This window comes from Ambystoma mexicanum, chromosome 9 (assembly GCF_040938575.1).
Source record: "Ambystoma mexicanum isolate Mex_15411 chromosome 9, UKY_AmexF1_1, whole genome shotgun sequence".
In the NCBI taxonomy this organism is placed as follows: Eukaryota; Metazoa; Chordata; class Amphibia; order Caudata; family Ambystomatidae; genus Ambystoma; species Ambystoma mexicanum.
In genome coordinates this window covers 1,542,099,423-1,542,118,620 of record NC_090931.1, presented here as the reverse complement: position 1 = coordinate 1,542,118,620, position 19,198 = coordinate 1,542,099,423, and the positions used below count along the sequence as shown (strand labels likewise).

Genomic DNA, 19,198 nt, shown 5'->3' with positions numbered 1-19,198 from the left:
AGTCAGTGGTTCATTAAGAGAAAACAGCTAAAGTGGAGCCTTCATGGGAACACACAGTCTTAAGGCCTGCACAGTGGCGTTGAGATCAACTCTCAAGTGAAGAAGGCAGAAATTCCCAAGCAAGGATGCACCGAAAATGACCAAGGTAATTACAACCTAGGCCCCACAGTAGCTTGAAAATGACAAAGATTGTAGTTGGCTTCCTTCTAGGTGCAACGTTGCAGACCCAGATTCCTGCTCCTTGGTCGAGGTGATGAAAGGGGGGACCTTTTGCATGCTTCTGTGGCAGCACTCGGGAGAATGCGTCAGCAGCAATGGATTCAGCTCATTTCAGTGGCTCCTTGTGTTTTGTTGCCTTTTTCTCAGCACAAAGAAGAAACTAATATCGGCGATTGGATTCTCTTCGCTTACTCGGTCCTGAACTCTGGTAAGGGGATTTTAGGTGACAGATTCCGCCCTCTGCAGGTCCACACGGACTCCTGCTAAGTATCAGGCGGGTTCGATCTTCAGAAGACGATGCACTCGATAATGGTCCAGGTACCCCGGGTATTAGTGTTCTGCAGCCCAGGAAAGTCATAGGACATCAGGGGATGGCCCAGAATGAAGAAGGCCTTGAGACTAGTTGGTCCCACCAGCCTAAGGGAGGAAGTCGTCCTTGACGGATCTTTCGTGTCGATTTGAAAATGGGGTCAGCAGAGCTGCAGGGCTGCATCGGTGCTCCTGCGGTTCTGGATAGTGCTACTGGCGTCTCGGCTCGTCTTCTGCTTAGGATTCCTTGTGCCAGTGGTCAACTCTGCCTGTGGACACAAAATCCTTGCCTTGTATGCTGGAAACCATTCATTCACTCCCATGGATCCATCAATAACCTGAGGTCGGGGGGCGTTGGGGGGATTGGCTGGTTTCAGCCAGGTAGACCTACAAAGGACAGTGAAGTTTCTGGCTCCTCCCTCACTTCTTGCCTTCTCAGACACACTGGAGCCTGGGCGGGCTTCAGGGCTGACACCTGCCAAAGGCAAAACTCAAAAAGGAGCCAAATCTACTCTAAATGATAGAAGAAAAGCCCAGAAGGAACCAACAAATAAGATAAGAGCCATTTGGAGAAAATGGTCACCCATGGGTGCTGTATTGCAGCTGAGAAACCAGCCTGCTAGTAACCTGCACAAAAGGTAGTAAAAAGAAACAGGGTCACCACCCACTTAAGTTTAGTCAGTGCAACAAAAAGTTACACGAGGAGAGGGAGGAGGAGTTACAATGTAACCCTCCAGCACCCCACATAAGGTGGTGTGCCCCGACCCACAAAAGAAAAGGTAAGTAAGATAAAAGTTATTGTAATTCTCACAAGAGAATGTATTTAAACATAAGGAGAAGTCCAAGGGACTCCTCAGTGACACTGCACAGGGGGTGCTCGGTGTCACCAAGCAAAAGGCAGATGCCTGTATTACACATATGGAGTTTATCACACGCAATAAAAACAGAAGAAAAAAAAATCCCAGTCAGAGAAAAAGAATGAGTGGGTGGTAAAAGGTTCCACTCACTGAGGAGATTAAAATAAAAAAAGTCCAGAGTCCAGCAAAAGTGCTGGGGGTCTCTCAGGTTAAAGGGAATTAGCACAGAAACTGAACATTCTCCCTAACACTCACGCCTCCCCCCAGAATTGGGAACAGCAGGATTTAATCCATTCATGGATGAATTTCTTGTTTCAGTCGTTCATACTTCCTGGGTCAGGCTCCACTCATCAGCATTCTTCTCAATGGTAAAATCAAACCCTTGGCAGCTGATATACCACCTGAGCAGTTTAGGATGCCCCCCCTTCATTTGCATCAACCATCTCAAGGGTTGGTGGTCTGTTTGAATAAGGAAATTAGAACCATACAAGTACGGCCTAAGCTTCTTCAATGACTACACAATGGTAAAACATTCTCATACTATGGTTGCCCACCTCGTCTCACGGTCCTTCAGTTTCCTACTAATGATCAATCAAATAGGGTATTCCTTGCCTTGCTCATCCAGCCGACTCAAGACTGCCCCTTTTCCTGTATTGGAAGCATCTGTTTGCACAATAGAGGCTGATTGTGAAGTGATTGTAGTGTAGTCAGCTGGAAAGACTGCTGCTTATGTGACAAGCTTTGGCTCCCCATCATCTCCTGGCTGGTCAAAAATAGTGATTGTGATAATTTCAATATGATGATCGGGTTTAAAAAGCTGCGACATGTCTAAAAGATTGTGATATTCAAAAAATGCCTGAAAATGTTGCTTTGCTAAAAGCAGAGTTAGGAGACAGGTTTAAAGTTGTTAAACTGGTAAGGGTCCAGTGGTGGGGTATTTTTCAACACTGAACTAACCACTACACAATTCCAGGACTCTGGTTAGGTCGATGGTCTAATGAGGAAATAAACAGCGTAGTTAATTCGGCAATGGAAAATGGTGCAAGAGCAAGTAACCTTAAAAGGAATACAGTCCAGAGGCAGAACATCTGGCAGTCGTAATCATTGACTCCATACTTATAGTTGTTCATTCAGAGGCGTAGAGACTCAGAATAGATATTTTATTGAGTCACTAGGAAAATAGAGTAGACTTAATCTGAGCAGAGTACTGCTATAATAATTTGGACAGAATGGATAGCAGTTTGAATTTGAGTAGCAAATATTACCGTACCTTCTCCCGAGCGCAGACAGTCATTCATCTGCCCTCTTCTTTCTGTGGCCAGGGGGTGGATCAGCTGTGGGTTTTCCTCTCCCTTTATAACAAAGGAATCATCAGGATCGGTAAGCGTGTTGCCTGTCGTATAAAGTAAATATTGATTATTTCCACATTCTGGACAGTAATCAAATTCCAATTTCAAAACCAGGTAGTATCCCATCCCTCCCCTAATCTCCTCTGGTGTTAGAGAAACTGTTGTTTACACTCAATATGTGTATGTGCTTAAATTGCTTAGAAATTGGTTTTGGCATCCTAAGAGATCAGTCCCTAACCCCCCTCCCAACCAGGTCACTGTCTCCCCGGTTTCTCCTGTTTCCCTCCCTCTATTTTTTCACTGCATTCACTGCTTTCATTCTGTCTCTGAGTTTCTACCACCTCCCCATCTTTGTCTTTCTACAATTTTCTTTCCATTAGATTTATTTCACTTTTAAACTTGCAATAAAGCTTATATCTGACGCAAATTTGTATTAATTAGTGCTTTATAAGATGCACAACTACGAATGCAGTCGCTTCACAGCACCAGAAAAGATGGGTGGCAGTGCTGAAAAGTCAGGAAAAATAAAATGTGAGCTAAATGAAAAAACAGTAAAAACAAAACACCAAAATAAACAAAAAGGTAGCCTAGGCTGAAAGAAAATAACATGACAAAAGCAAAAAAAGAAAAGGAGGAAAACTATAAACCATTTATTTAAACAGTTGTGTCAGAGCCGTTAATAGGTTAGGGCCTGAGCGGACAACGCCCACCCAAAATCTGTAAATGTCCACTCAGAAGCGCTGTGTAGGCATTAACAGACGTTAATGTCACTGTGGTCGGCCCAACTGCATTAGCTTCAGGCCCCACTTGTTATACAATCCTGACTGCGCCTAAGGTCAGTGGAGCAGGCGTAAAGGTGCTTACGAAACTGTATCAAGTGTTGTTGAGATGGATTTCTGAACTCTGACCTGGTGGGCAGGGGTTCAGAAGGCCAGCCTAGTTTCTTGGAACAGGGTAACATTCTGGACAAGCCAAACCAATCAAGGTAGCATTGGCAGCAGTCAAGACTAAGTCTCAGGAAAGGCAAGGGTGACTGAAAGACCTCAATGAGCACACAGAGTAAAGGACACTTACAAATCACTCCCAGTTAGGTGTATTTATATATATTAAAAATACAAATACATTTATTAAAAGCCTTTGAACATCAACACAATAATAATCTCAGTAATACTAATAAGCCAACACAATCCTATCTAAATACATATATACAAGACTAAAGGGTTAAAGGCACGAAATGGGTCCACAACCTAAAAAGGGAAGGAAGCAGGTAGTGCAAAGAGCCTTTAGGCAATTCTTCCAGTAATCACAATCCTAACTGAAAGGCATTTCAATCCCTACGATGAGAGGAGCCTATTGCTTAAATGTACTTGCAATGCTGGCGTACGCGGTAGTGCAGATGGGCGAAAACGGGGTCTCTTGTAGGGTCCGTAGCAGCTCAGGAAGGCAGGTGAGGATGCAGAATAAATTCCCACTATTCGAGGAGGGTCTCCCCAACAGGGCAGGGCAAGTTTCAAGAGTTGGGAATAGTTTGATGGCTCAGGCTATCTGGAAAAAGGAGAGAGGCCCTCAGGGGACACTTGTGCATAAAAAAGGTTGGATGCGCTAGGGGCCACCGGTAAGGGTTGCTTGTACTCACCGACCCCAGCGCACTCCGGACCAAACTTCGGCCGTCTAGCCCAATTCGGTTGCAGGTTCAAACGCGGCAATTCTGCGGCTTTCAGCGACGAAGTTACAGTGTTGATTCCCCAAACGGGACAGTGGCGATTTCTCTGCTCTTGGTGGGTGGATCAGACCAGTTTCACTGTAGCAGGCTTCAGGGGCAAGAGGGGCACAGCAGCAGCGCACCTGCAAAGTTCGTCACCATGGCTGGGCGACACAGTAACCGTGTGTACTCCGGTTAAGGCCCTCCCTCTCTTTACTCCAGACTAGGGAACGCCAAGTGTACGGAATTCGGTGCGAGAGTGCTGTGAACACAGAGCTTGCGATGTCCCAAGTTTCAAGGGGCTCCTCGAAACGGCGGTGGTGTCAGAGCAAAGGTCCTGCGCAAGCTGGTCGGCCCATTCCAGGGACACTTCCGAGAAGGCTTACCTGCAAGTATTGATGAAGGTGCCGAGAATAGTTAGTCCCATTATTCCAATTTGTCAAAGCGTCTTTACAGACCTTCTAGTTCGATCAGATGCAGAGGGGTCCAGCGGGACAACAGCGGGCTCAGGGTGCCAAACCTTCCAGCGGGTCACCAGCGGTTCCTCGACTTATTAATTAATTAAAATTATTAATTTCAAGATACTTGGATCCTATCCTTCGTTCAGTGAGAACTCAAGAGATCGACCTGGTATGAGTGTTTGGAGCCTCCCTTATCCAAAATCTCCTTTGCGACCTAAACGAAGAGGACCCGAAGGGAGATCTGCTCAAATACAGGCACACCAGACGTGGACCAATCACGGACCACGGTGGTCCCAGGCATTTAAAGCACACCAGACTCTCTGGCACCCAGGATGTGGAATGGAATTAGACAGCTCAGCCCACATCCTGTGGGCGCACACACAAGACATGCAGAAACCCGCGAAAGCTTGGCGTTTTGCGGGAAAATGCATGCCCAAATAAGGACTGACCACGAGTGACTGGGCCTATGGAAGATGAAGGAGCAAGATGGCAAGGACAGGAAAAAGAACCTCGTGGCATGGGCATTTTGGAGCCAGGCCACCTTTCTGTGCCAAACGCAGTAAACGCGGTTTGCATGGAAAGAAAGGGTTCGAAATACCTGAAACGATAAGCTGCCACCAGCCCTGTTCAAGGCACTTCTCCCAAAAATCCCCTTGAGAGGGTCAATGGCCCTTGAAATTGACTATAAGGCCCAAGTGCCCTGTACTGTAAGGTACATGTTGCAGAAAAGTTGCAACATTGACAAGAACTACGGGAAACAAAGTCTCCCAGTACTGACTTTCTGAAGGGCATGTCAGTTTCCCCAGAATAAAGAGTGAAAAGCCCAGTGGAGTGCAGCAGAAGGCTGTGCTCCTCTGGCAAAGTCAGACTATGGTGTTAAACAGCAGGAAAAAGTTGAGAGGGGGGGTACACAACTGGAGGGGAAACTTCATATAAATGGGAATCTTTCCTAACAGTGGAGCAGGTGTAAAGGTGCTTACGAAACTGTATCAAGTGTTTTAAAGTGTCAGGAAGCAGCCAGATCTTCACAGGCAGTTGTGTGTCTGTGCTCCCTTCATCTCTCCTTTCTCCCATCTGGCTTTTTTCACCAGATTCGCTCTATTTAACTCAGCTTTTAGTGTCTTCCTTTTACTCTCGATACTCCAATACATAGCTTACAGAAAATACAAACTGCTTCAAAATAATTTCTGTTTTACACACATCGCACAAGACAACTACTTCACCTTCCATTTTCTCAATTCTCATCCAGCCATCCGTCCCAATAGCCTTATTTCACCACGATCCGCCAGTACCATTTCTTGATCATGGCAGCAGACAAGTCACTCAAAGCAAACTAACCGTCAACTGACTTGGGTCACTGGGCGGATACGGCAGAATGCTCACGACGCAAGTGTCCTTGTCTATCATGTATGACGCTCTATTTTCTTATGGGGAACCACAAAAGGGTGATGTTAAAGAGTAGCCGTCTCAAGATGGAGATGTAAATATTCGGGTACAATGCACTAATTTAAAATGAACCTAGTTTCTTAGTGCAGGGTCCAATTCACAGTTTGAAACAAAGAAATTGCAACATTCTCTCACCCTGAAATAATCCTATTTACTCCAGCGGGCTTCTTGCGCCACTCATCCTATAGATACCACAGGCTTCTTGCGCCACTCTCTCATCGTCGTATAGAACCCAGCAGGCTTCTGGCGCCACTCATCGTCCTATAGACCCCAGCAGGCTTCTGGCGACACTCATCCTATAGACCCCAGCAGGCTTCTGGAGCCACTCATCGTCCTATAGACCCCAGCAGGGTTCTTGCGCCACTCTCTCATCGTCCTATAGACCCCAGCAGGCTTCTTGCACCACTCTCTCATCGTCCTATAGATCCCAGCAGGCATCTGGAGCCACTCTCTCATCGTCCTATAGATCCCAGCAGGCTTATTGCACCACTCTCTCATCGTCCTATAGACCCCAGCAGGCTTCTTGCGCCACTCTCTCATCGTCCTATAGACCCCAGCAGGCTTCTGGAGCCACTCATCGTCCTATAGACCACAGCAGGGTTCTTGCGCCACTCTCTCATCGTCCTATAGACCCAAGCAGGCTTCTTGCGCCACTCTCTCATCGTCCTATAGATCCCAGCAGGCATCTGGAGCCACTCTCTCATCGTCCTATAGATCCCAGCAGGCTTCTTGCACCACTCTCTCATCGTCCTATAGACCCCAGCAGGCTTCTGGAGCCACTCATCATCCTATAGACCCCAGCAGGGTTCTTGCACCACTCTCTCATCGTCCTATAGACCCCAGCAGGATTCTTGCGCCACTCTCTCATCGTCCTATAGATCCCAGCAGGCTTCTTGCGCCACTCTCTCATCCTATAGATCCCAGCAGGCTTCTTGCGCCACTCTCTCATCGTCCTATAGACCCCAGCAGGCTTCTTGCGCCACTCTCTCATCGTCCTATAGACCCCAGCAGGCTTCTTACACCACTCTCTCATCGTCCTATAGACCCCAGCAGGCTTCTGGCGCCACTCTCTCATCGTCCTATAGACCCCAGCAGGCTTCTGGTGCCACTCTCTCATCGTCCTATAGACCCCAGCAGGCTTCTGGTGCCACTTTCTCATCGTCCTATAGACCCCAGCAGGCTTCTGGAGCCACTCTCTCATCGTCCTATAGATCCCAGCAGGCTTCTTGCACCACTCTCTCATCGTCCTATAGACCCCAGCAGGGTTCTTGCACCACTCTCTCATCGTCCTATAGACCCCAGCAGGCTTCTTGCACCATTATCTCATCGTCCTATAGACCCCAGCAGGCTTCTTGCACCACTCTCATCGTCCTATAGACCCCAGCAGGGTTCTTGCGCCATTCTCTCGTGTCATATAGACCCCAGCAGGGTTCTTGCGCCACTCTCTCATTGTCCTATAGACCCCAGCAGGCTTCTTGCGCCACTGTCTCATCGTCCTATAGATGCCAGCAGGCTTCTGGAGCCACTCTCTCATCGTCCTATAGATCCCAGCAGGGTTCTTGCGCCACTCTCTCATCGTCCTATAGACCCCGCAGGCTTCTGGCGCCACTCTCTCATCGTCCTATAGACCCCAGCAGGCTTCTGGAGCCGCTCTTTCATTGTCCTATAGACCCCAGCAGGCTTCTGGAGCCGCTCTCTCATCGTCCTATAGACCCCAGCAGGCTTCTGGTGCCACTTTCACATCGTCCTATAGACACCAGCAGGGTTCTTGCGCCACTCTCATCGTCCTATAGACCCCAGCAGGGTTCTTGCGCCACTCTCTCATCGTCCTATAGACCCCAGCAGGCTTCTTGCGCCACTCTCTCATCGTCCTATAGACCCCAGCAGGGTTCTTGCGCCACTCTCTCATCGTCCTATAAACCCCAGCAGGCTTCTTGCGCCACTCTCTCATCGTCCTATAGACCCCAGCAGGCTTCTTGCGCCACTCTCTCGTCGTCGTATAGACCCCAGCAGGATTTTTGCGCCACTCTCTCGTCGTCCTATAGACCCCAGCAGGCTTCTTGCACCACTCTCTCGTCGTCCTATAGATCCCAGCAGGGTTCTTGCGCCACTCTCTCGTCCTATAGATCCCAGCAGGGTTCTTGCGGCACTCTCATCGTCCTATAGACCCCAGCAGGGTTCTTGCGCCACTCTCTCATCGTCCTATAGACCCCAGCAGGCTTCTGGCGCCACTCTCTCATCGTCCTATAGACCCCAGCAGGCTTCTTGCGCCACTCTCTCATCGTCCTATAGACCCCAGCAGGCTTCTTGCGCCACTCTCTCATTGTCCTATAGACCCCAGCAGGCTTCTGGAGCCACTCTCTCATCGTCCTATAGATCCCAGCAGGGTTCTTGCGCCACTCTCTCATCGTCCTATAGACCCCAGCAGGCTTCTTGCGCCACTCTCTCATCGTCCTATAGATCCCAGCAGGGTTCTTGCACCACTCTCTCATCGTCCTATAGACCCCAGCAGGATTCTTGCGCCACTCTCTCATCGTCCTATAGATCCCAGCAGGGTTCTTGCACCACTCTCTCATCGTACTATAGACCCCAGCAGGATTCTTGTGCCACTCATCGTCCTATAGATCCCAGCAGGGTTCTTGCACCACTCTCTCATCGTCCTATAGACCCCAGCAGGCTTCTTGCACCACTCTCATCGTCCTATAGACCCCAGCAGGCTTCTGGCGCCACTCTCTCATCGTCCTATAGACCCCAGCAGGCTTCTTGCGCCACTCTCTCATCGTCCTATAGACCCCAGCAGGCTTCTGGCGCCACTCTCTCATCGTCCTATAGACCCCAGCAGGCTTCTGGCGCCACTCTCTCATCGTCCTATAGACCCCAGCAGGCTTCTGGTGCCACTTTCTCATCGTCCTATAGACCCCAGCAGGCTTCTTGCGCCACTCTCTCATCGTCCTATAGACCACAGCAGGCTTCTTGCGCCACTCTCTCATCGTCCTATAGACCCCAGCAGGCTTCTGGCGCCACTCTCTCATCGTCCTATAGACCCCAGCAGGCTTCTTGCACCACTCTCTCATCGTCCTATAGACCCCAGCAGGCTTCTGGCGCCACTCTCTCATCGTCCCATAGACCCCAGCAGGCTTCTGGTGTCACTTTCTCATCGTCCAATAGACCCCAGCAGGCTTCTTGCGCCACTCTCTCATCGTCCTATAGATCCCAGCAGGCTTCTGGAGCCACTCTCTCATCGTCCTATAGATCCCAGCAGGCTTCTGGAGCCACTCTCTCATCGTCCTATAGATCCCAGCAGGCTTCTGGAGCCACTCTCTCATCGTCCTATAGATCCCAGCAGGCTTCTGGTGCCACTCTCTCATCGTCCTATAGACCCCAGCAGGGTTCTTGCACCACTCTCTCATCGTCCTATAGACCCCAGCAGGCTTCTTGCGCCACTCTCTCATCGTCCTATAGATCCCAGCAGGGTCCTTGCGCCACTCTCTCATCGTCCTATAGATCCCAGCAGGGTCCTTGCGCCACTCTCTCATCGTCCTATAGATCCCAGCAGGGTTCTTGCAGCACTCTCTCATCGTCCTATAGACCCCAGCAGGGTTCTTGCGCCACTCTCTCATCGTCCTATAGACCCCAGCAGGCTTCTGTCGCCACTCTCTCATCGTCCTATAGACCCCAGCAGGCTTCTGTCGCCACTCTCTCATCGTCCTATAGACCCCAGCAGGCTTCTTGCGCCACTCTCTCATCGTCCTATAGACCCCAGCAGGCTCCTTGCGCCACTCTCTCATCGTCCTATAGACCCCAGCAGGCTTCTGGAGCCACTCTCTCATCGTCCTATAGATCCCAGCAGGCTTCTGGAGCCACTCTCTCATCGTCCTATAGATCCCAGCAGGCTTCTGGAGCCACTCTCTCATCGTCCTATAGACCCCAGCAGGCTTCTTGCGCCACTCTCTCATCGTCCTATAGACCCCAGCAGGCTTCTTGCGCCACTCTCTCATCGTCCTATAGACCCCAGCAGGCTTCTTGCGCCACTCTCTCATCGTCCTATAGACCCCAGCAGGCTTCTTGCGCCACTCTCTCATCGTCCTATAGACCCCAGCAGGCTTCTTGCGCCACTCTCTCATCGTCCTATAGATTCCAGCAGGCTTCTGGAGCCACTCTCTCATCGTCCTATAGATCCCAGCAGGGTTCTTGCGCCACTCTCTCATCGTCCTATAGACCCCAGCAGGCTTCTTGCGCCACTCTCTCATCGTCCTATAGATCCCAGCAGGGTTCTTGCGCCACTCTCTCATCGTCCTATAGACCCCAGCAGGATCTGGCGCCACTCTCTCATCGTCCTATAGAACCCAGCAGGCTTCTTGCGCCACTCTCTCATCGTCCTATAGACCCCAGCAGGCTTCTTGCGCCACTCTCTCATCGTCCTATAGACCCCAGCAGGCTTCTGGCGCCACTCTCATCGTCCTATAGACCCCAGCAGGCTTCTTGCGCCACTCTCTCATCGTCCTATATACCCCAGCTGTAACGCTCACCTGATTCCCATAGAGGCGCCGGTCTTGACTGGGCGTATACCGTATCTTCAAAGGTGATGTGTAACACACGGCTGGCTCTTTGGGCTGGACCTCCGTGCACTGTATGTCTGACTCGAGGGGTAAGATGTCTGCAGATAGAAAATATGGGATTAATGAACTGGGTTATTGAATGTCTCTCTCTTCTTCCCTTTCTCTTCTCCTGTAGAACCCCAAAGGTTAATGCTCTCACCTTAGGTAAGTGAACGCCGTGCTCTCCATCTGCCTCGGGGCAGGGTGCTGTAATCAGTTTCTTCACTGGATAAGGGGAGCAGGCCTCTTGACTTCAGACGACTGCTGTCCGTCGTTTACTGCACGAACGGTAAGTTTCGAGTAATTCTAATGTCTTTAAAGTCTTTAGTAATGATGTCTCTTGTTTTGCAGGGTTCCGGCGATGGCGGATGACGGGCTGAAGTGAGTTGAAGATGGAGCCCGTGTGATGAATAGAAGCGCCTGGAAGCACGTAAGTAAGCACTTGTTGCCTGCTTCACGATGCGCTCTAACTGTCTTTTTATTTTGCAGGTACAAGTTCGGAGCGGCTGCAGGGTGCCGGAATACCCACTGGGTTAGATGTGGAAAGGAGTAATGGCACGTGAGTATTAAAGTTTCCCAATGTCTTTTAACGCACCTTGTTTTGTCTTTCAGATGCGGGATGCAGCGCCGAAGGCCTCCGGAGCCTGCGAAGAGTTGGTAAGCTTTTGTCTTTCAGATGCCGGAATGCAGTGCGAAGACCTCCGGAGCGCACGAAGAGTAGGTAAGCCTTTGTCTTTCAGATGCCGGAATGCAGCGCGAGGCGTTGGTGACAGCCGATGGACCAGGTAAGTGAAGCGCTGTCACTGAAGACCGTAATGCTAACCTGTTCTTTCTTGTCTTTATAGGTGTTGCTGAAGACTGGATTCAGGATGGTAAGCCTTTTTCCTTAGGCCCAGGATCAGATGCAGAAGACACGATGAGCGTTCTGCTGCAGAGGATGCAGAATAACGCAAAGCAAGATTCATCCATCGGGTGTGGTTTAAATAGCCTCCTGTAGTGCTTAGGTGTCTCCTTCCACAGCCACGCCTAGGTAAGAAAAGAGTTCCTGCTTTCCAGAAGAGTTCCAGTTTTCTGAACCTAGGGAGTGGCTCCTGCCCCACCCAACAGGAAAAGTAGTTCCAAACAGAAGAGGATCAGAGGCTCAACTGGCAGGCAAGTAAGCAGCATGGTCTGCTGCAGGTAAATCCACCCAAGCATTATGAGCCCGGCGCTTCCAGCGCTGGGACTGGGCATATTTATGAGCCTGGTGCCACTGGCGCCAGGACTGGGTCCAAAAGGTCCCAATTGGGACTGGTTGACACTCGGAACCTGGGTTATGGATCTGCTTCCAAGGGAGTTGGGAAAACCCTGACCTTTTGGAAGCAGAGATCATGACAGTACCCCCCCTCAAGGCCTCTCCCAAACCGGGCTTCTCCGGGGGTTTTGGCTTGTCAGGAAATGTTCGGTGAAATCTTTTGATTAGGCGAGGAGCGTGGACATATTCAGCAGGTTCCCAGGATCTCTCTTGGGGGCCGTAGCCTTTCCAGTCAATTAGGTAAAATAGTTTAGATTTGGAGATCTTGGAGTCCAGAATGCTTTTGACTTCAAACTCGAGTTCTCCATCAACTAGGATGGGTTTTGGAGATTTAGTTAGTCGGGTTTGAGGTTGCACGGGTTTTAATAGAGCGACGTGGAAGACAGGATGTATCTTCATGTGCGGGGGCAAGTCCAACTTGACCGCTACTGGGTTTACTATGGTAGTGATGGAATAGGGACCAAGGTATCTTGGGTTGAATGTGCGTGGCTCTTTTAGAGGTAGATATTTGGTGGATAACCAGACTTGATCCCCTACTTGATATTGAGGGGCTTCCTTCCGATGTTGATCTGCTCCTTTCTTGTATTGTTCTTTAGCCCTTTGAAGGTGAGAAACAGCTTCCTTAAAGGCTTGGGTGATTGTAGAATGCAGGTAGTCTACTGCTGGTGTTTCAAGATCTTGGAGGGGATCCAACTCCGAGGTTCGAGGGTGACTGCCGTATAAAAGAAAAAACGGGGTTTTCCCAGTTCCCGAATGGACAGAGTTATTGTAGGCATATTCGGCTATCCAAAGGATGTCTTTCCAAGTTTTTTCAGTTTGTTGCAGCATGCAGCGTACATACTGTTCCAGAGTTTGATTGGTCCTCTCGGTTTGTCCGTCGGTCTGAGGGTGGTGACTGGTCGATAGTCTCACATCAATTTGAGCCGACCGACAGCAACTTCGCCAAAAATGAGAAATAAATTGACTACCTCGATCCGAAATTAGAACCGAAGGAAAACCGTGCAGTCGGACGATGTTTTCGAGAAATTCTCGGGCCAGAGTTGCTGCTGTTGGCAAGCCTTTTAGCGGAATGAAATGCGCCATCTTGGAGAATAAGTCCACAATTACTAGAATCGTATTGTATCCGGAGCATGGAGGTAGATCGGTGATGAAGTCCATAGAAAGCGTATGCCAAGGGCGAGGTGGGATGTCAATAGGGCGTAAGAGGCCTGCTGGTCTTTCCTTTTGACTCTTGTTTTGGGCGCATACTCCACAGGACATTATAAAGTCTCTGATATCTTTTTTCCAAGACGGCCACCAGAAGTAGCGCTTGATCTTTTCTGAGGTCTTGGCCATACCGGGATGTCCTTCCATTAAAGAATCGTGATAACAAGAGATTACTTTTTTCTGTAAATCTGTGCTGGGCAGGTATAATCGTTCTTGGAAATACAATAAGTTGTCCTTTACTGCAAAGACCTTTCCCTGCAGATGCCAATTCTGTATGTCTGCTGGAGTTACAAGTTGCCTGGCTTTATCCTTAACTTCCTCTATGGATTGTGTGGCGATTACACCCAGAATTCTTTGTTCGGGAATGATTGGTACAGGTTTAGGGTTGATCAAGTGTTCTTCCACTCCCATCCGAGAAAGGGCATCAGCTTTACCGTTTTTTGTACCAGGTCGATAGGTAATTATGAAGTCAAACTCGGCAAAGAATAATGCCCAACGGAGTAGTCTAGAGGATTGGGCTTTTGCGGTTTTCAAATATTGCAGGTTTCGGTGATCCGTAATCACAGTAACGGTGTGTCGGGCCCCCAGCAGATAATGCCGCCAAGCCTTAAAGGCAGACTTGATAGCCAGAAGTTCCTTGTCAGTAATCGTGTAATTGATTTCAGGAGGCGAGAATTCGCGGGACCAAAATGCCACAGGATGCAACTGATTGGTTACCGGGTCCTTTTGTGATAGAACTGCCCCCATGGCAAGGCTTGAAGCATCAGTTTCCACGTTGTAGGGGAGTTCGGGGCGAGGGTGTTTTAAGATTGGTGCAGAGATGAATTTAGTCTTCAAATCCTGGAAAGCTTGTTCCGCCTCGGTACACCATTCAAAACGTTTGTTTTTCTTTAACAAGGCAGTGATGGGCTGGACTATTCGAGAAAATTCGGGGATAAACCTGCGGTAAAAGTTAGCGAAGCCTAACATGCTTTGCACACCTTTTACGGAGGATGGTGATGGCCATTTGAGAACTGCATCGACCTTCTTTGAATCCATACGCACTCCGCTAGGTGATAATATGAATCCCAAGAATTCAACTTCAGTCACGTTGAAAACACATTTTTCCAACTTAGCGAAAAGTTTGTGTTGACGCAATCTTTCGAGGACCATTTTCACGTGTTTCCGATGTTCAGATTCCGATGAAGAATAAACGAGGATGTCGTCAATGTAAACAACAACACACACATCTATGAGCTCTCTGAGGACATCGTTCATAAAATATTGAAAGGCGGCCGGGGCATTGCAAAGTCCGAAGGGCATGACCTGATATTCAAATAGCCCATATTTGGTGCGGAAGGCCGTCTTCCATTCATCGCCCTCTTTTACTCGTACCAAGTGGTAGGCTCCTCTAAGATCCAGCTTTGTATATATGCATGCTTTTCTGACTTGGTCCAGGAGTTCAGGGATCAAAGGTAACGGATATCTATTCTTGACGGTGATCTGGTTCAGGGAGCGATAATCTATACAAGTTCTAAGGTCTCCTTCCTTTTTTGGAACGAAGAACAAAGCTGAAGAAGCAGGGGACTTGGAAGGACGAATAAACCCATTTGCCAGGTATTGATCCAGGTATTGTCGAAGGTGAAGGTTCTCAGGCTCGGTGAGGGCATAAATTCTACTACAAGGAGGAGTAGATCCAGGTATCAGGTCTATCTGGCAGTCATAAGACCTATGAGGAGGTAGAGAGTTAGCCTGATCCTTCTGGAAAACATCTTGGTATTCTAGGTATTCGGGAGGTAACTGGGGAGTCTCAGAAGAAATTGCTGCCAGTGTAACACCAGGTGGAGGGTGACCAGTAGAGACACATTCTGGAAACTGGACCATTCTTGCTCGCCAATCGATCAGAGGATTGTGTTTCTCTAACCAAGGTATTCCTAGAATAATCTGAAACTGAGGAGCCTTGATCACATCGAACACGATTTTCTCATGGTGTCCATCTTGACTTACTAGCGTCACCTCTTCACTGGTATGCGTTACTGGTCCGGAGGCTATCTCTGTTCCATCCACCGTAGTAATGACGTCCTTTACAGCCTTGGGACAAAGAGTTAGATTCATCCTCAAAACCATTTCATGATCCACATAATTGCCGATGGCACCGCTGTCGACGTAAGCTTCAATTGCATGTAATCGATCCGGATTATCAGGGCTAATGAGGACCATAGGTATCACGAAATGCGAGGTCACAGAACTGGTTTTCACGCTCGGCAAGAGGACCTCTATTCTTGTCGGGCGAGGTCGTTTCCCTGCTCAGAGTTTGTAACTTTGGTAACTGCAGCTCCTACTGCCTTCTTGGCAGGTTTCACCGGACAGTCTCGAAGAAAGTGCCCTGAGTTTCCGCAATAGAGGCATAATTGCAACTGTTTTCTCCTTTCCCGCTCCTTTTCTGTTAGAGGACCTTTCAGGCCCCCTTTTTGCATGGGTTCCCCGGAGTCTACTCCTTTGGAAGGAGTCGGCGGTTAGTAAAATACTCGAGCATCAAACTTGGAACGATCGGCCTTCCTGTTCTGCAGTCTGTGATCTATTTGAACGACTAAGTCTATATAGTCCGAACAATCTTGTGGGGGATTCACTACTTGGGCTAACACATCTTTGAGCTCTCCACGTAGACCTCTATAAAACAGCGTAATCCTTTTGTCCTCGGGCCATTGAGTTTCCACTATCAGTCTGTTGAAAGACGCAATATAAGACAAAAGGTCTTGATTACCTTGTCGCAACGAAAGAAGCTCATTGTCCAAGGCCTGCCCCTGTGCATGTCTTGCGAACAGTTTTTCCATACTGAGCTGAAAAGCTTGAAAATCATGGAGGACCGGATCATTTTGATTTACTAGAGGGATCGACCAGTCTGCTGCATTGCCACTAAGGTACGAAAGCACGAAAGCTAGTTTAGCTTGATCAGTTGGAAAGGCTGCTGGCCGGCATAAGAAATGCAACCGGCACTGATTGATAAATACTGCAAACCTCTTTGGGTCACCAGAAAATCGTTCGGGCGGAGCCAGAGGTACATTCCCAGGTAGGTTGATCTGCACTGGATTCATAGAGGATGCAGAAGGAAGATTTCCCCCAGATGCGGGTAACGGGGTCTGTCCGGCTTGTGACTGTAGCAATTGTCTAGCGAGATCATCTGTTCGCTCCTTGGAAATAATCAGTTCCCTTCTTAGAGCGTTCGTTTCCTGACGGGCTGCATGCACTTCTGCCCTTAGTTCCCCAAGTAACTGGGCTAGCTGGTCGGTATCCGAGGTTTCCATAGCGCCTGGACGGGAGTTTTGCGGTAGGCTTTGCGTTCTGTAACGCTCACCTGATTCCCGTAGAGGCGCCGGTCTTGACTGGGCGTATACCGTATCTTCAAAGGTGATGTGTAACACACGGCTGGCTCTTTGGGCTGGACCTCTGTGCACTGTATGTCTGACTCGAGGGGTAAGATGTCTGCAGATAGAAAATATGGGATTAATGAACTGGGTTATTGAATGTCTCTCTTCTTCCCTTTCTCTTCTCCTGTAGAACCCCAAAGGTTAACGCTCTCACCTTAGGTAAGTGAACGCCGTGCTCTCCATCTGCCTCGGGGCAGGGTGCTGTAACCAGTTTCTTCACTGGATAAGGGGAGCAGGCCTCTTGACTTCAGAGGACTGCTGTCCGTCGTTTACTGCACGAACGGTAAGTTTCGAGTAATTCTAATGTCTTTAAAAGTCTTTAGTAATGATGTCTCTTGTTTTGCAGGGTTCCGGCGATGGCGGATGACGGGCTGAAGTGAGTTGAAGATGGAGCCCGTGTGATGAATAGAAGCGCCTGGAAGCACGTAAGTAAGCGCTTGTTGCCTGCTTCACGATGCGCTCTAACTGTCTTTTTATTTTGCAGGTACAAGTTCGGAGCGGCTGCAGGGTGCCGGAATACCCACTGGGTTAGATGTGGAAAGGAGTAATGGCACGTGAGTATTAAAGTTCCCCAATGTCTTTAAACGCACCTTGTTTTGTCTTTCAGATGCGGAATGCAGCGCCAAAGGCCTCCGGAGCGTGCGAAGAGTTGGTAAGCTTTTGTCTTTCAGATGCCGGAATGCAGTGCGAAGACCTCCGGAGCGCACGAAGAGTAGGTAAGCCTTTGTCTTTCAGATGCCGGAATGCAGCGCGAGGCGTTGGTGACAGCCGATGGACCAGGTAAGTGAAGCGCTGTCACTGAAGACCGTAATGCTAACCTGTTCTTTCTTGTGTTTATAGGTGTTGCTGAAGACTGGATTCAGGATGGTAAGCCTTTTTCCTTAGGCCCAGGATCAGATGCAGAAGACACGATGAGCGTTCTGCTGCAGAGGATGCAGAATAACGCAAAGCAAGATTCATCCATCGGGTGTGGTTTAAATATCCTCCTGTAGTGCTTAGATGTCTCCTTCCACAGCCACGCCTAGGTAAGAAAAGAGTTCCTGCTTTCCAGAAGAGTTCCAGTGTTCTGAACCTAGGGAGTGGCTCCTGCCCCACCCAACAGGAAAAGTAGTTCCAAACAGAAGAGGATCAGAGGCTCAACTGGCAGGCAAGTAAGCAGCATGGTCTGCTGCAGGTAAGTCCACCCAAGCATTATGAGCCCGGCGCTTCCAGCGCTGGGACTGGGCATATTTATGAGCCTGTTGCCACTGGCGCCAGGACTGGGTCCAAAAGGTCCCAATTGGGACTGGTTGACACTCGGAACCTGGGTTATGGATCTGCTTCCAAGGGAGTTGGGAAAACCCTGACCTTTTGGAAGCAGAGATCATGACACCAGCAGGCTTCTTGCGCCACTCTCTCATCGTCCTATAGACCCCAGCAGGCTTCTTGCACCACTCTCTCATCGTCCTATAGACCCCAGCAGGCTTCTTGTGCCACTCTCTCATCGTCCTATAGACCCCAGCAGGCTTCTTGCACCACTCTCTCATCGTCCTATAGACCCCAGCAGGCTTCTGGCGCCACTCTCTCATCGTCCTATAGACCCCAGCAGGCTTCTAGCGCCACTCTCTCATCATCCTATAGACCCCAGCAGGCTTCTGGCGCCACTCTCTCATCGTCCTATAGACCCCAGCAGGCTTCTGGCGCCACTCTCTCATCATCCTATAGATCCCAGCAGGGTTCCTGCGCCACTCTCTCATCGTCCTATAGATCCCAGCAGGCTTCTGGAGCCACTCTCTCATCGTCCTATAGACCCCAGCAGGCTTCTTGCGCCACTCTCTCATCATCCTATAGATCCCAGCAGGGTTCCTGCGCCACTCTCTCATCGTCCTATAGACCCCAGCAGGCTTCTTGCGCCACTCTCTCATCGTCCTATAGACCCCAGCAGGCTTCTTGCGCCACTCTCTCATCGTCCTATAGACCCCAGCAGGCTTCTTGCGCCTCTCTCTCATCATCCTATAGACCCCAGCAGGCTTCTTGCGCCACTCTCTCATTGTCCTATAGACCCCAGCAGGCTTCTTGCACCACTCTCTCATCGTCCTATAGACCCCAGCAGGCTTCTTACACCACTCTCTCATCGTCCTATAGACCCCAGCAGGGTTCTTGCGCCACTCTCTCATCGTCCCATAGACCCCAGCAGTCTTCTTGCACCACTCTCTCATCGTCCCATAGACCCCAGCAGGCTTCTGGCGCCACTCTCTCATCGTCCTATAGACCCCAGCAGGCTTCTGGCGCCACTCTCTCATCCTATAGACCCCAGCAGGCTTCTTGCGCCACTCTCTCATCGTCCTATAGACCCCAGCAGGGTTCTTGC

The 19,198-nt window shown here is 49.5% G+C and overlaps 1 protein-coding gene across 1 annotated transcript in view; it reads right to left on the bottom strand.

Moving 5' to 3' along the window:
- The window catches only part of LOC138489482 (zinc finger protein 154-like), a 355,232-nt gene that overhangs the window by 221,524 nt on the left and 114,510 nt on the right, over positions 1-19,198 (bottom strand). The window contains exon 5 of the mRNA XM_069617219.1: positions 2,656-2,778. Coding sequence (XP_069473320.1) covers positions 2,656-2,778 — 123 coding nt within the window. The remainder of the gene's footprint in view (positions 1-2,655; positions 2,779-19,198) is intronic.